This window comes from Meles meles, chromosome 11, assembly GCF_922984935.1.
Source record: "Meles meles chromosome 11, mMelMel3.1 paternal haplotype, whole genome shotgun sequence".
Classification (NCBI taxonomy): domain Eukaryota; kingdom Metazoa; phylum Chordata; class Mammalia; order Carnivora; family Mustelidae; genus Meles; species Meles meles.
In genome coordinates this window covers 81,460,592-81,479,537 of record NC_060076.1, presented here as the reverse complement: position 1 = coordinate 81,479,537, position 18,946 = coordinate 81,460,592, and the positions used below count along the sequence as shown (strand labels likewise).

Below are 18,946 nucleotides of genomic sequence, written 5' to 3'. Positions count from 1 at the left end.
ACTGGGACACAGCATCGCTGCAGGTGTAATAAAGATGAGATCACTAGGGAGGGCCCAAATCCAGTATGACTGGGGTCCACATAAAAAGGGCAAATTTGGACATGGAGACAAGGAGAGAGGAAAGACCACGTGAACATGAAAGCAGAGACGGTGGCGACCCTTTGATCAGCCGAGCAATGCCGGAGACGCCAGCGAAGCACCAGGAGCTGGGTGAGAGGCACGGAAGAGCCTTGTGACCCTCAGAAGGAAGCCAGCCTGCCAACACGTGAACTTCTCACCTCCAGAACTGTGAGACACTAAATATCTGTTGTTTACATCACTCTGTATGTGCTGTTTTGTTTGGACAGTGTGAGCCAACTGATAGAGAATATATGCCGGAATGACTCCTAAGGTCATTGATCATAACAAAGAGTCATCAAGTCACTGCCTGCTTATGGTCCCCGCTGAGGAAAGATGCTAACGAGTCACAGCTTTTCAGAGATATCCTAAGCATATTGGATGTTGGCAAGGGAACCGTTAATGGGGTTAACCTCAGTTGCTGTGGTGGTACCCCAGTGGACTGGAAAGATCCGTCCCTTTCTCTTTAACTGTGTACTAGGCCCACGAGGTAGAATCAGCACTTCATTATTGGTGAAAGAACACAGGCAAAGTCTGTTCCAGTGACTCATATGCTCTGATAGCCATAAATGTTTTTCTTTCTTTTTTTTTTCTTATTGAGGCTATATTATTTTTCATTTTTACACTTTCTAGTTTTTAATATGGATTTAGTTTTTGGACACCTTTATTTCTCCCTACTCGTTCTGCTGCAAAATGCGGGATTGGAAGCTGCACTTGTGGAAAGCCTAACACAACGTACAGACTTGTCCAATCACTAGGTTGTACAACTGAAAGTATGTCATGTAACTTTGTGTGTCAAGGACATCAATAGAAAACGAGATGGAGGACTGAAACAGTATCACAACCACCTGTGTTTCTCTCGCTAATCAAATTGGCAAGCAATGAAAAGGGCACAAAGGATCAGGTACAACCATAATCAGTGAAGTGGATTCCAGTATGTGAGGTGTACGCCCCATAAGATGTGAGCTATATTTGGACTCAGAACAATCTGGAGGCCACATGAAATGGGACAGCTGTATCTTCTCCATGGTTCTAGCTTCCAAGTCCTCTCTGTGAGAAGGGCTAGCCCTCCAGCTGTGCTTCAGAGAAGCCCACTTTTTTTTTTTAAAGATTTTATTTATTTATTTGACAGAGAGATCACAAGTAGGCAGAGAGGCAGGCAGAGAGAGAGAGAGAGAGGGAAGCAGCCTCCCTGCTGAGCAGAGAGCCCCACGCGGGACTCGATCCCAGGACCCTGAGATCATGACCTGAGCCAAAGGCAGCGGCTTAACCCACTGAGCCACCCAGGTGCCCCCAGAGAAGCCCACTTTTTAATGCACTCTTCCTCAAAGTCCCATTCATTCTGACCTTATATGGAGCAAAGTACTGAAACTCTGCATTATTATAATTATTTGGTTTCTGTGGCAGATCTTTCAATAGCACCTGTAACCTTGATTAGATTGAAACTGTTATGATATATACTACCATGAACATGACAGAGAAAGGGTTAGTAGATTTCTTCTTACAACCTCGAAGGTCAGAGTTAACCCATCTGTCAAAGCAGTCATCTCTACCTCCTAAACCAGTGGCTCCTACTATGTATGTTGCAAGGACACAGATTCTTCTGATTTTCTCAAAATTTTTACCTCCCCAAATTAATTGGGTCATCAGTCAAATAAAGGCCATGACACGTCCAGCGATGCACCTGCAGCATTCCAATGGACTACTGAGAATTTAAAGAATCTTTTTCCCCTTTCCCTGACATGTCACAGAACTTCCAGTGGATTCCTTCCAGTAACAACTATTTTGCAAAGCTGCCCGATCCACTTTTGGACAGCTGGAGAAGCAGTGCTATCTACAAATACATGGACCGTACCTGATCTATATGATCTCAGCCTCCAGACATAGTTATCTGGAAAAAAACTGATTAGGAGGGAACAGAGGAGATTGTCTTGGAGGCACAGCTAGGTGCTTTGTTTTGCTAGCTATTTATTTAACTTGGAAAGGAAATACAAATCAGATATCACAGGGACAAACTGCAAACACCAATATGTACTAAGTATTTCTAGTTCCCGAACATCTATTATATGCTTAGCACTGTGCCAGGATATTAAAGGGAGATAGAAGTCGAAGATGGGCTCTTGGGTGGCTCAGTGGGTTAAACATCCAACTCTTGATTTTGGCTCAGGTCATAATCTCAGGATTGTGAGATCAAGCCTCTGGTCAGGCTCCACTCTAGGCATGGAGTCTCCTTAAGAGTCTCTCTTTCCATCCTTCTGCCACCCCCATGTCCCGACAGCACCCTGCTGTTCTCTTTCTTTAAAAAAAAAAGTCAGAGATACCATCATTGTGCTCAAACTTAAAGAATGGTCTAACTATGATTAAATAAATACATAATACAAAATACAATTAATACAAATTTAATGGAAATTATGGTAACTATTTTAGTCCTGAGTTGGTCCTTCAGGCCAAACTTTGCAAGAGTTCAGAGTATGGTTATAAACAATGGAGAATTTATAAAAGTCACGAAGTAGCTAAGTCTTGACATGCTTTGAAGGACAAATGAGACTTAGACACTCATAGGAACTAAGCATATTTCTATGAGAATCTATCTAGAGTTAAAGGGTATTTTGACAGCTGTTTTAAAGTATACAAAATAAGATTATGGGGATTCTATCATTATTTTAAAAAGAGGTGCTTGGGCATGGGATGGGAAGGCTGAGATAGAATTGTGTGTGAGTAAGGAGGAGGAAACGCATGTCACAGGACACTCTATGGAGAAAACCAAAGTCTCCCCTTAACTGAGGAATTTTTCCAACGGACGGACTAAATAAATAAGTGCATTTGCTCTTCCAAAGACGTCATATGATGGTACTAAGGAGTGGCCTCCCCATTTCTCAGTCATCTTTACCATCCCCATTATGCACAAGTGAAAAGCCCTGATTCGGCTGATTAGCATTTAATCTGTGTACCCTTCTTTTACACGTACAAATGTCCTTCCTCCCCCCAGAAGACCGTATAGTGTTTCCAGAGATGTACTTAATTGCCTGATTAATTACTGGACCTCTATGTAAATTTCTGTAAATATGATCATTTTATCACTTATTCAGCTTGACAAACATTTACAGTTTAACAACTCTGACAAAGCCATTCATATACCCCTGTAATATAAAGGTACATTATAGCTATGGCAAATCTGTAATAATAAAAGCCTTAAAATAATTTGCTAACTACAGACAGTTCCCTAAGCAATTATAAGATGCTCTATGTTAATTTAGAAAGGAATTCCAAACAAGGCATTTAAAACCTAATAAGATGCCATTAAGTGAAGGGAGGCAGGGGAGGGGGGAGAGGAGACAGAAAACCCCAAGGCTTGAACTAGGAGAAATGATTCTCTGAGCTACTGACCCTTGCAAGATCCATGTTTTCCTTGGATTTCTATACACAAAGCAGGTTTCTAATTGAAGGTGATTATCTAGTTACTACATCCCAAATTGCAAGCATTTCTTGTGTTGAGTCACATCAACATCTAATTATGGGAAGCATCTATCAGTTTGAAAGTCCACAGAAACAGTTGCGCCAATCGACCAGCTACATACAATGAGAACGTGATCCATACACTACAAGGCACAATATAACCACCAAATGTCACTCTCTCCAGTGACAACAGTCTGCCTCCAGACACTTGTACAGATCTATGACCTGAATTACCATGTCAATCAACTGGGAATAAATTTTCCAAAGAAATTACAAAGAAAAGCACCTGCATTGGTCTTGGGTTTTCTGAGGTATGGCTGCCCCGTGCATGCCTGCTATTCCCAGGAAATATACACATTGATAGCATCATCAACACCAGGAGGAATGAGGAAAAGAATGGTGATACATAATTCTAAAAACCAAAAGATGAATTGCTACACAGCAATTTTTATCTCCATAAACTCGAGAGCTCAGTGCCTCGACCCAGGCAATATAACAGGATAGAGACAACACAGACTTCGCCGTGGTGTGTTTCTGTAAAATATCATCCCCATTAGTTAGGTTAATTAAGATTAACATACAAGTCACTGAAAACCCCCAAAGTAGAAGAAGGATAATTTACCAAGGAAACACACAACGACAAGAGTCATAGTCACCCTGAGTCATTCCTTTAATAGACGGGACGAAGAGTTTTATGAATACTTCAGCTATCACCATTATTACCAAAAATGACATGCATCCAAATAGCTCACAAGGGTCAAAGGACAACTCGTTTTCTTGGAAAATTCTGTGGATGACATGGAGCGGTGCACAGAAAAAATGACAGGGAAGCCACTCACATGTATAATCGTCACCATTAAGCAGACTCTACCTATGCACGCTTCCGAATGTGAGCGTTTGCGTTTTAGGTTTTGTTTCACGGAGATGAACAAAACAGTACTTGCCTTGGGAATCCACGTTTGCCATTTTTCATTGACCTGGCACAGTGGTTTCATCCAAAGTAATAACCACATTCCTAGTCAAATGTATCCTAAAGAAGCATTCAGAGCAGAAGACTAACACCGACTTCTGCTGCGGAGGTTTGCACACCAATTGCTCAGACGGCAGTTCTGGAAAATCTGTCATTGCCCAAAAAAACCCAACCGACCAACCAAACAGACAAAAAAAATCATTCCTCCCCTTACCTCAAGGGTCATGTTCACGGTACTAATGGCCACTTTTATTTCTCCATCGGACAGTTCCTTTAGATCTTTCAGCATTGTGTGTTCAATACTTAAACCTGTAGATGAGAGGGGAAAACATCATGTTACACTTGGGGACCTGCTCTTGGTAACATCAAGGGATTATGTAAAGAATCCACATATTCATTTCAATATCCCTCCCCAAGATCTCTTTTGTCCATAACAAGGCAAAAAAATCACATTGGTGGCAATACTTGCACCAGTTAGGATCCCAGCAGGAAACAGAATTCACCCCTCATGAAAAAGATATTTTAATAGCAGAGATGTGGGTGGGGCTGAGAAAATGAGTAAAAGATGGTGAGGCATCCAGACACTGGAGAAGGACAAAGGAAAGAAACAGAGACCTGAAAGCAGAGGAGAGAGGCTGCCAGAAACCTACCATTCAATCAGTGAGGCAGCAAGGAAGAAATGCTCCCGCCTCTCTCTTCTCCTTCCCTCGAACCCCGCCCCCCACGGGTTGCTAACTCTTCTCACTAACCAACCGGAGCCAGAAGCCACAGGACTAAACGCCTCAGAGATAAAAGCCTCCAGAGGCCCAGAGCAGATTAAGAGCAGAGACTGGAATGGGAAGAGGTGGGCAAAGGAGGAAAACCGAGCGCTATCAGGCAAACTAGCTAAGTCATACCTCATAAGGCCAAAATTTGCTTTCAGGATGGATTTAGCTGAGGCCCCATATATCCTAGTGAAATTTTATTCAAAATGCACTTTTTAAAGGTAACCCATAAAACTACTGTGATTAAATTGGTCACCCTTGTAATGGATTTTGGCAATCGGAGCCACTGGATTCTGTAAATGATGGGGAGAATAATCTGGAATGGCTGAGTTACCCAGAACTGCATAGTTGAGTCAGGTGACCAATGTGCTTCAATAGTATCTATCCCTGAAAAACAGAAAAAGCTCTGGCTTGACATGTTACTCTCACCCTAGATTATTATATCTGACTATGCCCACCTTCTTGGGAAGAAGACCCGTAATAAAGCCTGTAGAGCACATACATCCTTCCCAGATACGTGTTAAGACACCAGAGTTGGCTACCTGCCCTCCTAACTTAGAACATTGTCAGTTGCAGCAGTGTGGGGAAACAGACCAAGTACAAAATACTTTTCTTTGACTTCAGGACTGAAAGGTCACCATCAACTACACTGAACATAAAATGATTTACAGAATATACTGTGACATTAAAACTTGGTCTACTTTTGGGGTGTCTGGGTGGTGCATTTGGTTAAGCACCTAACTCTTGCTTTCAGCTCAGGTCATGATCTCAGGGTCCTGGGATCGAGCCCTGCATCGGGCTCTCTGCTTGGCAGGGAGCCTGCTTCCTCCTCTCTCTCTGCCTGCCTCTCTGCCTACTTGTTATCTCATTCTGTCAAATAAATAAATAAAATCTTTAAAAAAATAAGTGAATGACAAGATACATATGCATCCATACACGCACGTTTGTACCAGACACGTCGGTGCCCCCCTCGCTCCTCCCCAGCTCTTCCCATCACAGTGAGCCCCAGCGTGACGCCCAAACACCAGCACCCGCATCTCTTCCTGAGGCCTCTTTCTGGCCCCAGAGCCTCCTCTGGTGGAATTTATAGCTCCTGGGACCAAGGAGCCCTGGACACTCAGTACTCCAGTGATATGCGGGTAAATGCTGAACAGTCAGCAGCAGACCTGATTTGCAGTGTTTGCTCTTTTCTGAGGGGTCAGTACTTCCATCAGGGCAGGTTTCACGTTGCCAACCCAACACTGCCCAACTCATGAAACTCTTGAAAATTTACCAACCAGCCCCTGGAGCTCAGCTGGACAAGTTCCAGCCCAGCACTGCGCCCTTCAGGTGGGATAACACCGAGGCGCCATTTCACACTCTTTCCTCAGTGGAGTGAAGACATGACTTCCCACCAAGCTAACCTGCTTGATCAGCACATGCCAGCTCCTGCCAGTGTGCCCTGGGGATCACCTGCCAAATAAACCGCTTTATTTATTTTATAAAACTCAGGCTCTGCCCCCGGGGGATTCCAAACTCAAGTAGAAAGCCGGGTCTACGTCTGGGTTTCAATCCTGGCCTGGCCATTTGCCAACCGTGTACGTGATGACAAGAAAGCAAAGCTGCCTCTCTCTGTGCCTCAGTGTTCACATCTGGAAACTGGGGATATAAATAGCAGCTGACCCTCAGGGTTGTCACGAAGACTCAGTAGGATAATCCATGCAAAGTTACACCAGCAAAACTTTGTGTGCCTCAGGCACTCTGTGAATTATATCTATTTGTGATTATTATAGAATAATTGAGTCAAGTCTGTCTTGGTAAAGCTGAGATTGAAAGAACAATTTTATCTGCTTAGCTGTCTTCTCTATTTTTTCTAAAATTAATTGATTTATGAAATCCCATCGTGCCTGACATTCTCAGAATAGAACCTGCTCAGCACAGGGATTTCATGTAATGAGGCATCTGGGGTGCACATTAGACGCGTGAATGAACCACACATCCAGACGCAAAGGCCTCAAAGGAGAGCTTGCCGTACGTCGGCTCGCTGCCTTCCAGGTGAGCTGACACCGCGTGCCTGGAAATCTTCCCCAAGCACAAACAATAGGGAAGAAAATGAAGGCACACTCAAATTCACTTTCTGGGCCCTGGCCGCATGCCTTCCCATAAACCATCCCTGCTCAGGAGCTGCGACAGAGCTGGGGGACAGTCACTCACCCTGAGCACTGAATTGGGTCTCTTGCAGGATGTTGATAATGTCCTCTCTTGGAGGCAAGCTAGGAAATTTCTCTTCCAGGATAGAGAGAATTTCTTCTTGCTTCTCTGAGATCTTCTCGGATTCCATGGTCATCCACTTGAAAAGGATGCTACCTGAAAGGCATGAATGAGAATGGCCGTGTCAGGAAAATCAATGTTTTTCTGGTCTCTCGATCTATATTTCCCCTTCCAGTTTCTTGCCTGGACCAGCGGCCTCCACAGAGTAGCATTCAAGAGACAGTTTTTAGAAAACTCTTCAGATACTGTCTGTCCTCCCTCTTTGTTCACCAGGTACTAACCTCCACAACTTGACTATAGGGTACTCTGCGGTAGAGTTTATGGAGAAAGTGACAAAACGCATAGCTTTTCCCACACAAGCATACAAAAATGATATTCATTGTTTTATGATTTCAGAGTGGAATTCAATGGCAAACTGTTTTAAAATATCTAAATTATTTAATAGTTCCCTTTACTATTCCCTTTTGGGACCACAGTGAAGACTGTTCCCACTCATCACATTATTGATTTCACGTGTGAACTTCTTCCTTTTATTTATTTATTTTTTTAAAAATATTTTATTTATTTATTTGACAGAGAGAGAGGTCACAAGTAGGCAGAGAGGCAGGCAGAGAGAGAGGGAGAAACAGGCTCCCCACTGAGCAGAGAGCCCGATGTGGGGCTCGATCCCAGGACCCTGAGATCATGACCTGAGCCGAAGGCAGAGGCTTAAACTTCTTCCTTTAAACAACCAAATGATTGCCAAGTCCCACCGTCCGCAGCAAAGCAATACTGTCCAGGTCACCACCTGGAGGCCACTCTCCGTCTTCCAGGCATCACACACAGCTTTGAAGTCGCCACGATCTATTTATAAGAATTCACAAGCTAGGTCTCAATTACAGACTTCAATTACAAAGGAATTTGCCAATATGAACGACTAACCTCTGACAAACTCCTGGAATTTCTATGCACAATCTCACCTCGAAAAGGAGGAGTTACCACCTGTCACGGCCCCTTCCCTTGCTTCCTGATCCCAGGCCAACATGGAGCCATTCGGGAAAGAAAAGTTCTGGTTAATGATGAATGACTGAATTCTCTAAGAGTCCTCAAACTTATGGATTAATCAAGGTGTCACCCTCTCTCTGGCTTTTGTTGTGGCCTTGATGATAATCATGCGGGAGAGAAAAGGATGGAGGGAAGGAAGGCAGAAAGGCAGGGAGGGAGAGAGGTGAGAACGAAAAAGGAGAAAGGGTGTAGTGAGTGAGGGAAAACAATGGCTCGCAATCTCGACATCTGTCCTAAAACCTACAGAATCTAGAGATTAGATCTTCACTCACCATTAAACATCTTGAAAGAACCCACACAAGTCATCTGGCCTGTTTGTTATCACTTCCCCATTTTAAAATGGAAAAAATACTGCTTTCCCAGTTTATAAAGTTATACTGGGAATCAATGATTGTAAACATCAAAATAAAAAGCAAATAATGCCTAATATATTTAAAGCATTCATACATTCATTCATCCAACAAGAACAAGTAAGCACCTACTATGGGCCAGGAGCTGTGCCAGATGCTAATAATTCAATACTGTAATACAGTAAGTTATGTCCCAGGAAGCTCAGAGTACTTTAGGGGCTACAAATAAAACAGACCATTTCATTATTGGGGGGGGGGGGGGGAGAAATAGCACGGGGGAAATACATAGCACTCTAGATCTAGGCCAGAATTTAGGAGTCAAAAAAAGTTTTGTAAAGAGAGTTCACCTTAGCTGAGACTTGAAAGGCATCTTAAGGTGAAGGAAAAGTATGAAGATCCCGGGTCAGGCAGACCATGTGCAAAGGCACTGAGGTAGGAGAGGCTCTGACCGCCACAAGGAATGGAAAGCAATTGATTAGAACCAGACAGTATGGTTTTAGAAAAAAATGTTGGAAAATTTGGTTGGAGAGTAGACAGGGGCAAGTTCATGAAGGGCCTTTACAAGTCATCTTAGTTTGTCTTTTATATTCTAAAGGAAATGGAGAGGCATAAATGAGTTTGAATCCGTGAGCAGCACCAGGCTGGCTCAGTCAGTGGAGCGTGTGATTCTTGATCTCGGAGTCATGAGTCTGAGCTCCGTGTTGGGCCTAGAATTTACTTTAAAAAAAAAAAAAGAGCTTTAAGTAATGAGAGATAACATGCTCACATTTATGTTTTATAAGTATCCCTCCACCTACCATGCAGAGAATGAATTAGAGCATATCAAGAGAATTAGAAAGTCGTTTTATTTTTTACAAGGCCTAATTTATTTGACAGAGAGAGAGAGAGAGAGAACGAGTGGCGGAGGGGGAGAGGCAGCGGGAGAAGCAGACTCCCTGCTGAACAGGGATCCCAAAGTGGGACTCATTCCTAGGACCCTCGGATCATGACTCAAGCCAAAGGCAGATGCTTAACTGACCGAGCCAGCCAGGCACCTTAGAAAGTGGTTTTAGATGAGAATTAGGGAAAGAGCAGTCAGCATGAGGAGAAGTAAACAGATTAGAGACAAATTATCATTTAAAGGCAGAGAGTTGCCAACTGGATTCTGAGTACATCCTTCAGTCTGACAATTACTGACAAAGAATCCAAAACATAAAGATGTTTTTTTCAGTCTTTGTTAAGGCAATGTTGAATCCGAATTTCAAAAAAGACCCTCATCTGCTTCTGGCTCTGAAATACTACCTGTACCAAGAACAAGGGGAAAAGCTAGATTAAAAAACAAAAAAACAAAAAAACAAAAAAACAAAACAAGGGGCACTTGGGTGGCTCAGTGGGTTAAAGCCTCTACCTTCGGCTCATATCATGATCCCAGGGTCCTGTGATCGAGTCCCACATCAGGCTCCCTGCTCAAGCGGGGGGCCTGCTTCCCCCTTTCTCTGCCTGACTCTCTGCCTGACTCTCTGCCTACTTGTGATCTCTCTCTGTCAAATAAACAAATAAAATCTTTTTAAAAAATAATAAAATAAAAATTAAAAAAAAAAAACAATCTGGGGTGTCTGGGTGGCTCAGTGAGTTAAGCCTCTGCCTTCAGCTCAGGTCATGATCTCAGGATCCTGGGATGGAGTCCCACATCAGGCTCCCTGATCAGCAGGGAGCCTGCTTTTCCCCCCGCCCCCCACCACCTGCCTCTCTGCCTACTTGTGATCTCTCTCTCTGTCAAATAAATAAATAAAACCTTATAAAAAAAAATCTGTGATGGTGTCAGACAGTTATCCAGGTGACTATCTTAAAAGTTAAGATCCTAGAGAGAAGGTAACTGCAAAAAGGTGAAGCCCACATTCAGTGTGGTTTTTCCTTTCTAGGTATTTGCTAATTTCTGAGTTGTAGCCAATGAGATAAGAAGGTTACAGATCTAATCATCATTTCACAGGAACAGTGAGACAAAAATTGAAGTTCAGGGATCTCTACAGAAAAGGAGTCTTGGTTAAACAAACCAGGTTTTGAGAGGAGGCCCCTGGAGAATTATATCTTGGGACAAAGGTTGGAGAACCATGGTCTGCAGGTAAATCTGGCCTACTGCCAGATGTTGTAAATAAAGCTTTTTTTTTTTTTAAGATTTTATTTATTTATTTCACAGACAAAGATCACAAGTAGCCAGCGAGGCAGGCAGAGAGAGAGGGGGAAGCAGGCTGCCCGCTGAGCAGAGAGTCCGATGTGGGGCTCAATCCCATGACCCTGGGATCATGAGCCGAGCCAAAGGCAGAGGCTTTAACCCACTGAGCCACCCAGGCGCCCCAATAAAGTTTTATTGGAATACAACCACACTTATTAATACCGTTTATGGAGATTTTTGTGTTACCATGATAGGGTGAGTAGTTGCAACAGAGACCTATAGGCCTGCAAAGGAAATAGTAAAATAGTAAATCAAAGTAAATAGGCCTGAAATACTAAAATATTTACTACCTGGTAGTATATAGATAAAGTTTGCTGACCTCTGCCATAGCAGAAGGATGAAGCAAACATAGATTAGTCTTCAGATGACTGAAATCCTGATTCAAATCAGCTCAAACACAAAATAGATTAAGTTTATCTGATCCTCTTCAAACTGCCTTGAGGTGCAAAAGTAAAACCTCTCTAGAGCAAAAGAATCTCATCAACCACAGACTCATCATCTCTACACTTTTCATGTATGTTATTCATAAATTGATAAAAAGTTACCAGACATTAAAAAAATATGATCAACTGACTGAAAACTCCGGGGGGTGGGGGAACTCATGAGAAAAAGAACGGAAATGGAAGTAGAGGGGACAAAAAAAAGTAGTTGGAGAATTATGGTAGAGAGTTAGGATCTATAAATAAAATATTCAAAAGAAATTTTTAAACTGTAAATTTAATAATTGAATTTAAGACTCATTTACACACTTAAAACGTGCTTAACGGTGCACCTGGGTGGCTCAGTCATTAAATGTCTGCCTTTGGCTCAGGTCATGATCCCAGGGTCCTGGGATCAAGCCCCACATCAGGCTCCCCACTCAGCCAGAAGCCTGCTTCTACCTCTCCCACTCCCCCTGCTTGCATTCCTTCTCTGTCAAATAAATAAATAAAATCTTTAAAAATAAATAAATAAAAATAAAACACGTTTAATAACAGATCAGGTGAGGAGAGGATCAGTAAATTGGAAAATATGTCAGAAGAAAATATCCAGACTGAACTATCCATACTGAAGCATGAAGAGAAAAAGGGGAGGAAAAATATAGAGATGAGTTTAAGGGGCCCTGGAAACATGGAGAAAAGGTCTAACATACATATAATGGGAGTTTCCCTTGGAAATGAAAGAAAATGGGACTGAAATTATATTTGAAAAGGCAATGGCCAATCACCTTTCAAAATTAATGAAAGTTATCACTCTACCATTCAGGTTAAACTATGAACCCAAATCAGGATAAATGCAAAGAAAAAGACCTCTAAGCACATGATGCTAAAACTGCTAGAAATTACAGAAAATAAAAATTTTAAATCGGTCAGAGAAAAAGGAACATGACTGTCAAAGGAACAACAATGAAACCAAGAGCCAACCTCATCAAAAATGATGACAGGGGGCGCCTGGGTGGCTCAGTGGGTTAAGCCGCTGCCTTCGGCTCAGGTCATGATCTCGGGATCCTGGGATCGAGTCCCACATCGGGCTCTCTGCTCAGCAGGGAGCCTGCTTCCCCCCCTCTCTCTCTGCCTACCTCTCTGCCTACTTGTGATCTCCCTCTCTCTGTGTCAAATAAATAAATAAAATCTTTAAAAAAAAAATGATGACAGTCAGAACACAATGGAATTATCTTCGAAGTGTGGATATAAAGTGCGTGCTGGTCTAAAATTCTGTTCTGAGTGAACACATAAAAAATGAAGGCAAAATGAGGACATTTCCACAGAAATAAACTGAAACTGTTTGTCAAGAGAAAACCCACACTAAAAGCAATAGTAAAAGCAGAAGAAAACTACTATAGATGGAAGGAAAGAAATGCAGAAAGGGAAGAAAAACGCTGGAGAATGTGAATATGTGGATAAGAATAAATCAATATTTGTTGTATAAAGAATCACAATACCTTTTTAAAAAAGATTATTTATTTTAAGGGGGAGGGGCAGAGGCAGAGGGAGAGAGAATCTCAAGCAGACTCTGCACTGAGCACAGAGCCTGATATGGGCCTTGATCTCACAACCCTAAGATCATGACCTGGTTGGAGTCTTAACCAACTGAGCCACGGAAGCGCCCCAACAATGGCAATATCTTATGTTTCTTATGGAGTGTGATTAAAATATATTCCAATGGTAACAAATTGCAGAAGGGACCAGGTAGAGCCAAAGTGTTCCAAGTTTCTTGGATTGTCATGGAAGCGATTAAAATATCAACTTACATGAGATTTTGATTGTATGTTAAATCTGTGTTATACCTATCAAACAATTTTTTTTTAATATTTTATTTATTTGACAGAGAGAAATCACAACTAGGCAGAGAAGCAGGCAGAGAGAGAGGAGGAAACAGGCTCCCTGGTGAGCAGAGAGCCCGATGTGGGGCTTGATCCCAGGACCCTGGGATCATGACCTGAGCTGAAGGCAGAGGCTTTAACCCACTGAGCCACCCAGGCGCCCCAAAATTTTACATTTTTTTTTTTAAGATTTTATTTTATTTATTTGACAGACAGAGATCACAAGCAGGCAGAGAAGCAGGCAGAGAGAGAGAGAGGAGGAAGCAGGCTCCCTGCTGAGCAGAGACCCCCCATGCGGGGCTCGATCCCAGGACCCTGGGATCATGACCTGAGCCGAAGGCAGAGGCTTTAACCCACTGAGCCACCCAGGCGCCCCTCCTATCAAACAATTTTTAAAAATAATTCAGAGCTCACAAGCTTCTGAGGGGAAATGTAGTAGCAAAAATACTTCTGCATAATACTAATAAAGAAATGAGGAAATGGGGGGAAATGTGAGACAAATTGAAAACCAGCAAAATGACAAATCGAAACCCAAATATAAGAGCAATTACATCCAATGTGGAGACAATCAGTGCTCAGTGGGTACAGTCTCAGTGTTGCACAACGAAGTACTTCTAGAGATTGAACACACAACTATACGAAGATACCTAACATTATGAAACCGTACACTTAAAAATGGTCAAGATGGTAAATTTAATGTTACATATTTTTGCCGATATAAAGAAGACAAAGTACTTAAATTAAAAGAGAAAAATTAACAAAGTGAATTTTAAAAGCATAATAGCTTTTAAATATATAGAATATAATAGCAATATACTGTTTGTAAGGATACACCTTAGAAACAAGGAGGGTGAAAGGTTGAAAGTAAAAGGTAGATATGGGCATAACATTAGTCTAAGATACTAATATCAGATGAAGTAGACTATAAGGCAAAAAGAATTACTTGACATTAAGACAATTTTTTTTTTTTTTTTTTTTTTTTTTACTATTAAAGGGTCAACCCTCAGGAAGACAGTCAATCCCAAATTTACATGTGCTAAATACCACAGCTTCATCTGCAAAGCAATGAGAAATTGGATAAAGAGAAAACTGGATAAAGAAAGAGATAAAGGCACAGTCACTGTGGGAGATTTTAGGACATCCTTCTCAGCAATTCTAAGAACCAGTAGGAGGAAAATCTGTAAAGAGGTAGAATATTTTGGGGGTGCTTGCTGGCACAGTCAGTTAAGCATCCAACTAGGTTTTGGCGGGGCGCCTGGGTGGCTCAGTGGGTTAAGCCTCTGCCTCTGCTTCAGGTCATGATCCCAGTGTCCTGGGATCGAGCCCCGCATTGGGCTCTCTGCTCAGTGGGGAGCCTGCTTCCCCCTCTCTGTCTGCCTGCCTCTCTGCCCACTGTGATCTCTGTCTCTGTCAACTAGGTTTTGGCTTAGGTCTGAGCGATCCTGCCATGGCTCCATGCTCAGTGCAGAGCTGGCTTGAGTTTCTCTCTGTCTGCCCTGCACGCCCCCAACTCCCTCTCCAAAATAAGTAAATAAATCAATCTTTAAAAAAAGATATAGAATATTTGAGCAACATGAGTCAGAAACTTGACCTAACTGGCGTATGTTGAACACTGTCATCAACAACGGCAGACCTACACTTTCTTGTCTAGCACAAATAAGACATTAAACCCAACTGACTAACTGCGGAAGCATAAATCAAGTCTTTTTTTTTTTTTTTTTAACACATCTCTGTATTTATATATTAGATACAGGTCGGGGGGGGGGGCATCAGGCTCTCCTTGTGCCCTCAGCTCCACTTCTGTTCATCCACACACAGAGGCAGCAGGGGTGTTAGAGGTGGCAGCTTTGGGGGAGAATCAAGTTTTAACAAATTTCAAAAGATTGCAGTCACAGAGTTATATTCTATGGCCACCATGATCATAGTCTGGAACTCGTAATAGTTCCACAGTCCGGAACTTGTAATAGAACAAAATCAGAAAATTCCCAAATATTTGAAAATTAAACAAAGTACTTCTAACTCATAGTAAAAGAAGAAATCACAACATAATCAGAATATGTTTTAATTGAATGATAATGAAAATATCACATTTAAGCTTGTGGAGCACAACTAGAGCTAAGATCTGGGGAAAGAAATCTTTAAAAAGTATCAGGTGTTAAAAAAAAACCCAGGGGGGCGCCTGGGTGGCTCAGTGGTTTAGAGCCTCTGCCTTCAGCTTGGGTCATGGTCTCAGGGTCCTGGGATTGAGCCCCGCATCGGGCTCTCTGCTCGGTGGGGAGCCTGCTTCCTCGTCTCTCTCTGCCTGCCTCTCTGCCTACTTGTGATCTCTGTCAAATAAATAAATAAAATCTTAAAAAAAAAAAACCCCAGGAAATTCAATTAAAAAATCTAGAAGGAAGGATATACTATAAAAATATAAATATATAACATAAATTTATATATAATATATATTATATAATTATGGGATATATAATTATAGAATATAAATAATATAATATATATTATACATGTTATAATTTACATAAAAATGTAAATAGTTCTTTTGAAAACTACTTAAGAGAAAAAGAGAAGAGTGAGAGAAGGCATAATTTACCAAAATGAGGAATGAAATGGTGATATACTACAGATTCTAGTGATACTAAGAGATAAGAACAAACTATAATAGAATATGAAATTCTTTTGAAAATACTTCTGAATAATACTTCTAAGAAAAACTCAACTTGCCAAAACTGGCAAGAAAGAAATTTAAAATCTGGATGGTTTTGTATCTGCCTAAAAATGAAATCCGTTAGGGGCACCAGGTTGGCTCAGTCAGGAGAGCGTTTGACTCTTGATCTTAGGGTTGTAAGTTCGAGCCCCATGTTGGGGGTTGAATTTACTTCATAAAAAAAGGAATTTAAAAAATGAATCTATTAAGTTTAATATCCATAGTTTCAACCTTTTAAGAGATATACTAATTGTCACACAAATTCTTCCCAAGAACAGAGAGAACACTTCCCAACTTATTTTCTGAACCTAGCATAATCTTTTTTCTTTTTTTTTTTTTTAAGATTTTATTTATTTATTTGACAGACAGAGATCACAAGTAGTCAGAGAGGTAGGCAGAGAGAGAGGAGGAAGCAGGCTCTCCACGGAGCAGAGAGCCCGATGCGGGGCTCAATCCCAGGACCCCGGGATCTTGACCTGAGCTGAGGGCAGAGGTTTTAACCCACTGAGCCACAGCAGGCTTCCTGCTGCGGGGCTTGATCCTAGGACCTGAGATCGTGACTGAGCCACCCAGGTGCCCCTGAACCTAGCATGATCTTGATACCAATACCCAATAGGGACATTATAAGAAAAAAGAACTAAAGTCAAGTCTCTTTCATAAACATAGCAAAAAACTCCTTTTAAAACTAGTCCCGGGGGCACCTGGGTGGCTCAGTGGGTTAAAGCCTCTGCCTTCAGTTCAGGTCATGATCCCGGAGTCCTGGGATCGAGCCCCGCATCGGGTTCTCTGCTCATCAGGGAGCCTGCTTCCTCCTCTCTCTCTCTCTGCCTGCCTCTCTGACTACTTGTGATGTCTGTCAAATAAATAAATAAAATCTTAAAATAAATAAATAAAGAAATAAATAAAACTAGTCCCGAATCAAGTTAGCATTTTATGATATGTTATTATATAGTCACCGAGTAGGGATTTCCTAGGAATTAAAAGACAGAGTAACATTCAAAAATCAATCACTATAATTTACCATATTTTTAAAAAGATTTTATTTATTTGACAGACAGAGCTCACAAGTAGGCAGAGAGGTAGGCAGAGAGAGAGGAGGAAGCAGGCTCCCTGCTGAGCAGAGACCCCCCCCCCCCATGCGGGGCTCGATCCCAGGACCCTGGGATCATGACCTGAGCCGAAGGCAGAGGCTTTAACCCACTGAGCCACCCAGGCGCCCCTATAATTCACCTCATTAATAGAGGAAACAAACCATATGATCACCTCTAGAGATGTCAAGTAATAAAACTACTTCATAAAATCCCAGATTGAAATCTCAGCCAAGTGGAAATAGAACACAACTTCCTTAATTTGATGAAGGGCATTTATGAAAACCAAATATAAAGAAAGCAAACCTGGCATTGAACTGTGAAATATTGAAAGCCTTCCATCTCCAATTAGGAATGACACAGAGATGCCTGCGATTACTATTTCTATTCTACACTGCACTGTCCTGGCCAGAGCAACAAGGCAAGCAGAAGAAGTAAAAGAGATAAGGAAAGAAAAAGAAGACATAAAAACTGCCTTTTCTTGTAGACAATATGTTTGTGTATATAAAAACTCAAAAGAACCTATAAATGAGAGGCACCCGGGTAGCTCAGTCCATTAAGCCTCTGCCTTCAGCTCGAGTCATGATCTCAGGGTCTGGGGATCAAGCCCCACGCCCAGCTCTCTACTTGGTGGGGAGCCTGCTTCTCTCTCTCCCTCTGTGCTTTCTCTCTCTCTCTCTTGCTCTCAGATAAATAAAATCTTCTTTTAAAAAAAAGAACCCATAAATGAGCTTAACATAGTAAGTAAATTTAGCAACGGTGCTCGATAGAAGTTTAATGATACAAAAATCTGTATTTCTATAAACAATTACAATTAGAGAATTGAATTTAATAAATTTTTAAAAACCTGTAATAGCATCAAAATGTAAGATCTTTAGGAATACATTTCACTAAAATGTGCCTGGCTTACAGTCAAACCAAGAATCCAATTTCTTGGATTGGGGGATCTTAATTTTAAAATATATAAAATGGAAAGGCAGTATTCAGGTATTAATCTAACAGACACTGCAGTAAACAGAGACTTACAGAACAATTCCATGAAAGAGACTTGCGACACATATATGATTGTGACTTGACAATTCGAAAGAAGCTGATGTACTGATATAAGTGGGGAAAAAATGACTTAGAAAGAGGCTCACCACACTCCCAGTTGTTTTTACTGCAAAAGAATGGCTTATGGCCCAACTTTATTCAATGGATTCATCTGAAGCAAATTTTTCTACTTCACATTAAAGATCCATTTAGCTATATATCAGGATATACAGCAGCCAAAAGCACCTCTTGGCAAAATCAAACCCATTTTCGGAGTCAGAGTTGATTTCACTTCCAGCAAATCCTGCAGAACTACAAAAATATTTAAATCCATACACATGTACCCAAAAGTGTCCCAGCTATTCATGGGCCAGGGGGGATTAACAAGAAGCAACAAAGAAAGCGATTATAATACTACTGTAACAAACATGTCATTCCATTAGAAAAAAATCAACCACAATGTTCTTTGTTCAGAGGAATGGCAAAGTGAAGGACCTCTTGCCAAAAGCAATTGCAGTACATTAATATTAAACATGATCTAATGAAGTCAGAAGTTGTTTGGGGAAAACATTCACCACAGTAAAGGCATACTCTGCATGATAAATTCTTAGCAGAAAAGAAGGGATTTAAACCTCTTTCCTTGTTTCACTTGGG

The 18,946-nt window shown here is 41.5% G+C and overlaps 1 protein-coding gene across 10 annotated transcripts in view; it reads right to left on the bottom strand.

The window, feature by feature from the left end:
* PRUNE2 (prune homolog 2 with BCH domain) overlaps positions 1–18,946 on the bottom strand; it is a 260,718-nt gene that overhangs the window by 176,024 nt on the left and 65,748 nt on the right. For all 10 annotated transcript variants that reach the window (XM_046023988.1, XM_046023991.1, XM_046023994.1 and 7 more), the window contains exons 5-6: positions 7,501–7,653; positions 4,758–4,852 (exon numbers count right to left, since the gene is read on the bottom strand). In XM_046023988.1, coding sequence (XP_045879944.1) covers positions 4,758–4,852; positions 7,501–7,653 — 248 coding nt within the window. The remainder of the gene's footprint in view (positions 1–4,757; positions 4,853–7,500; positions 7,654–18,946) is intronic.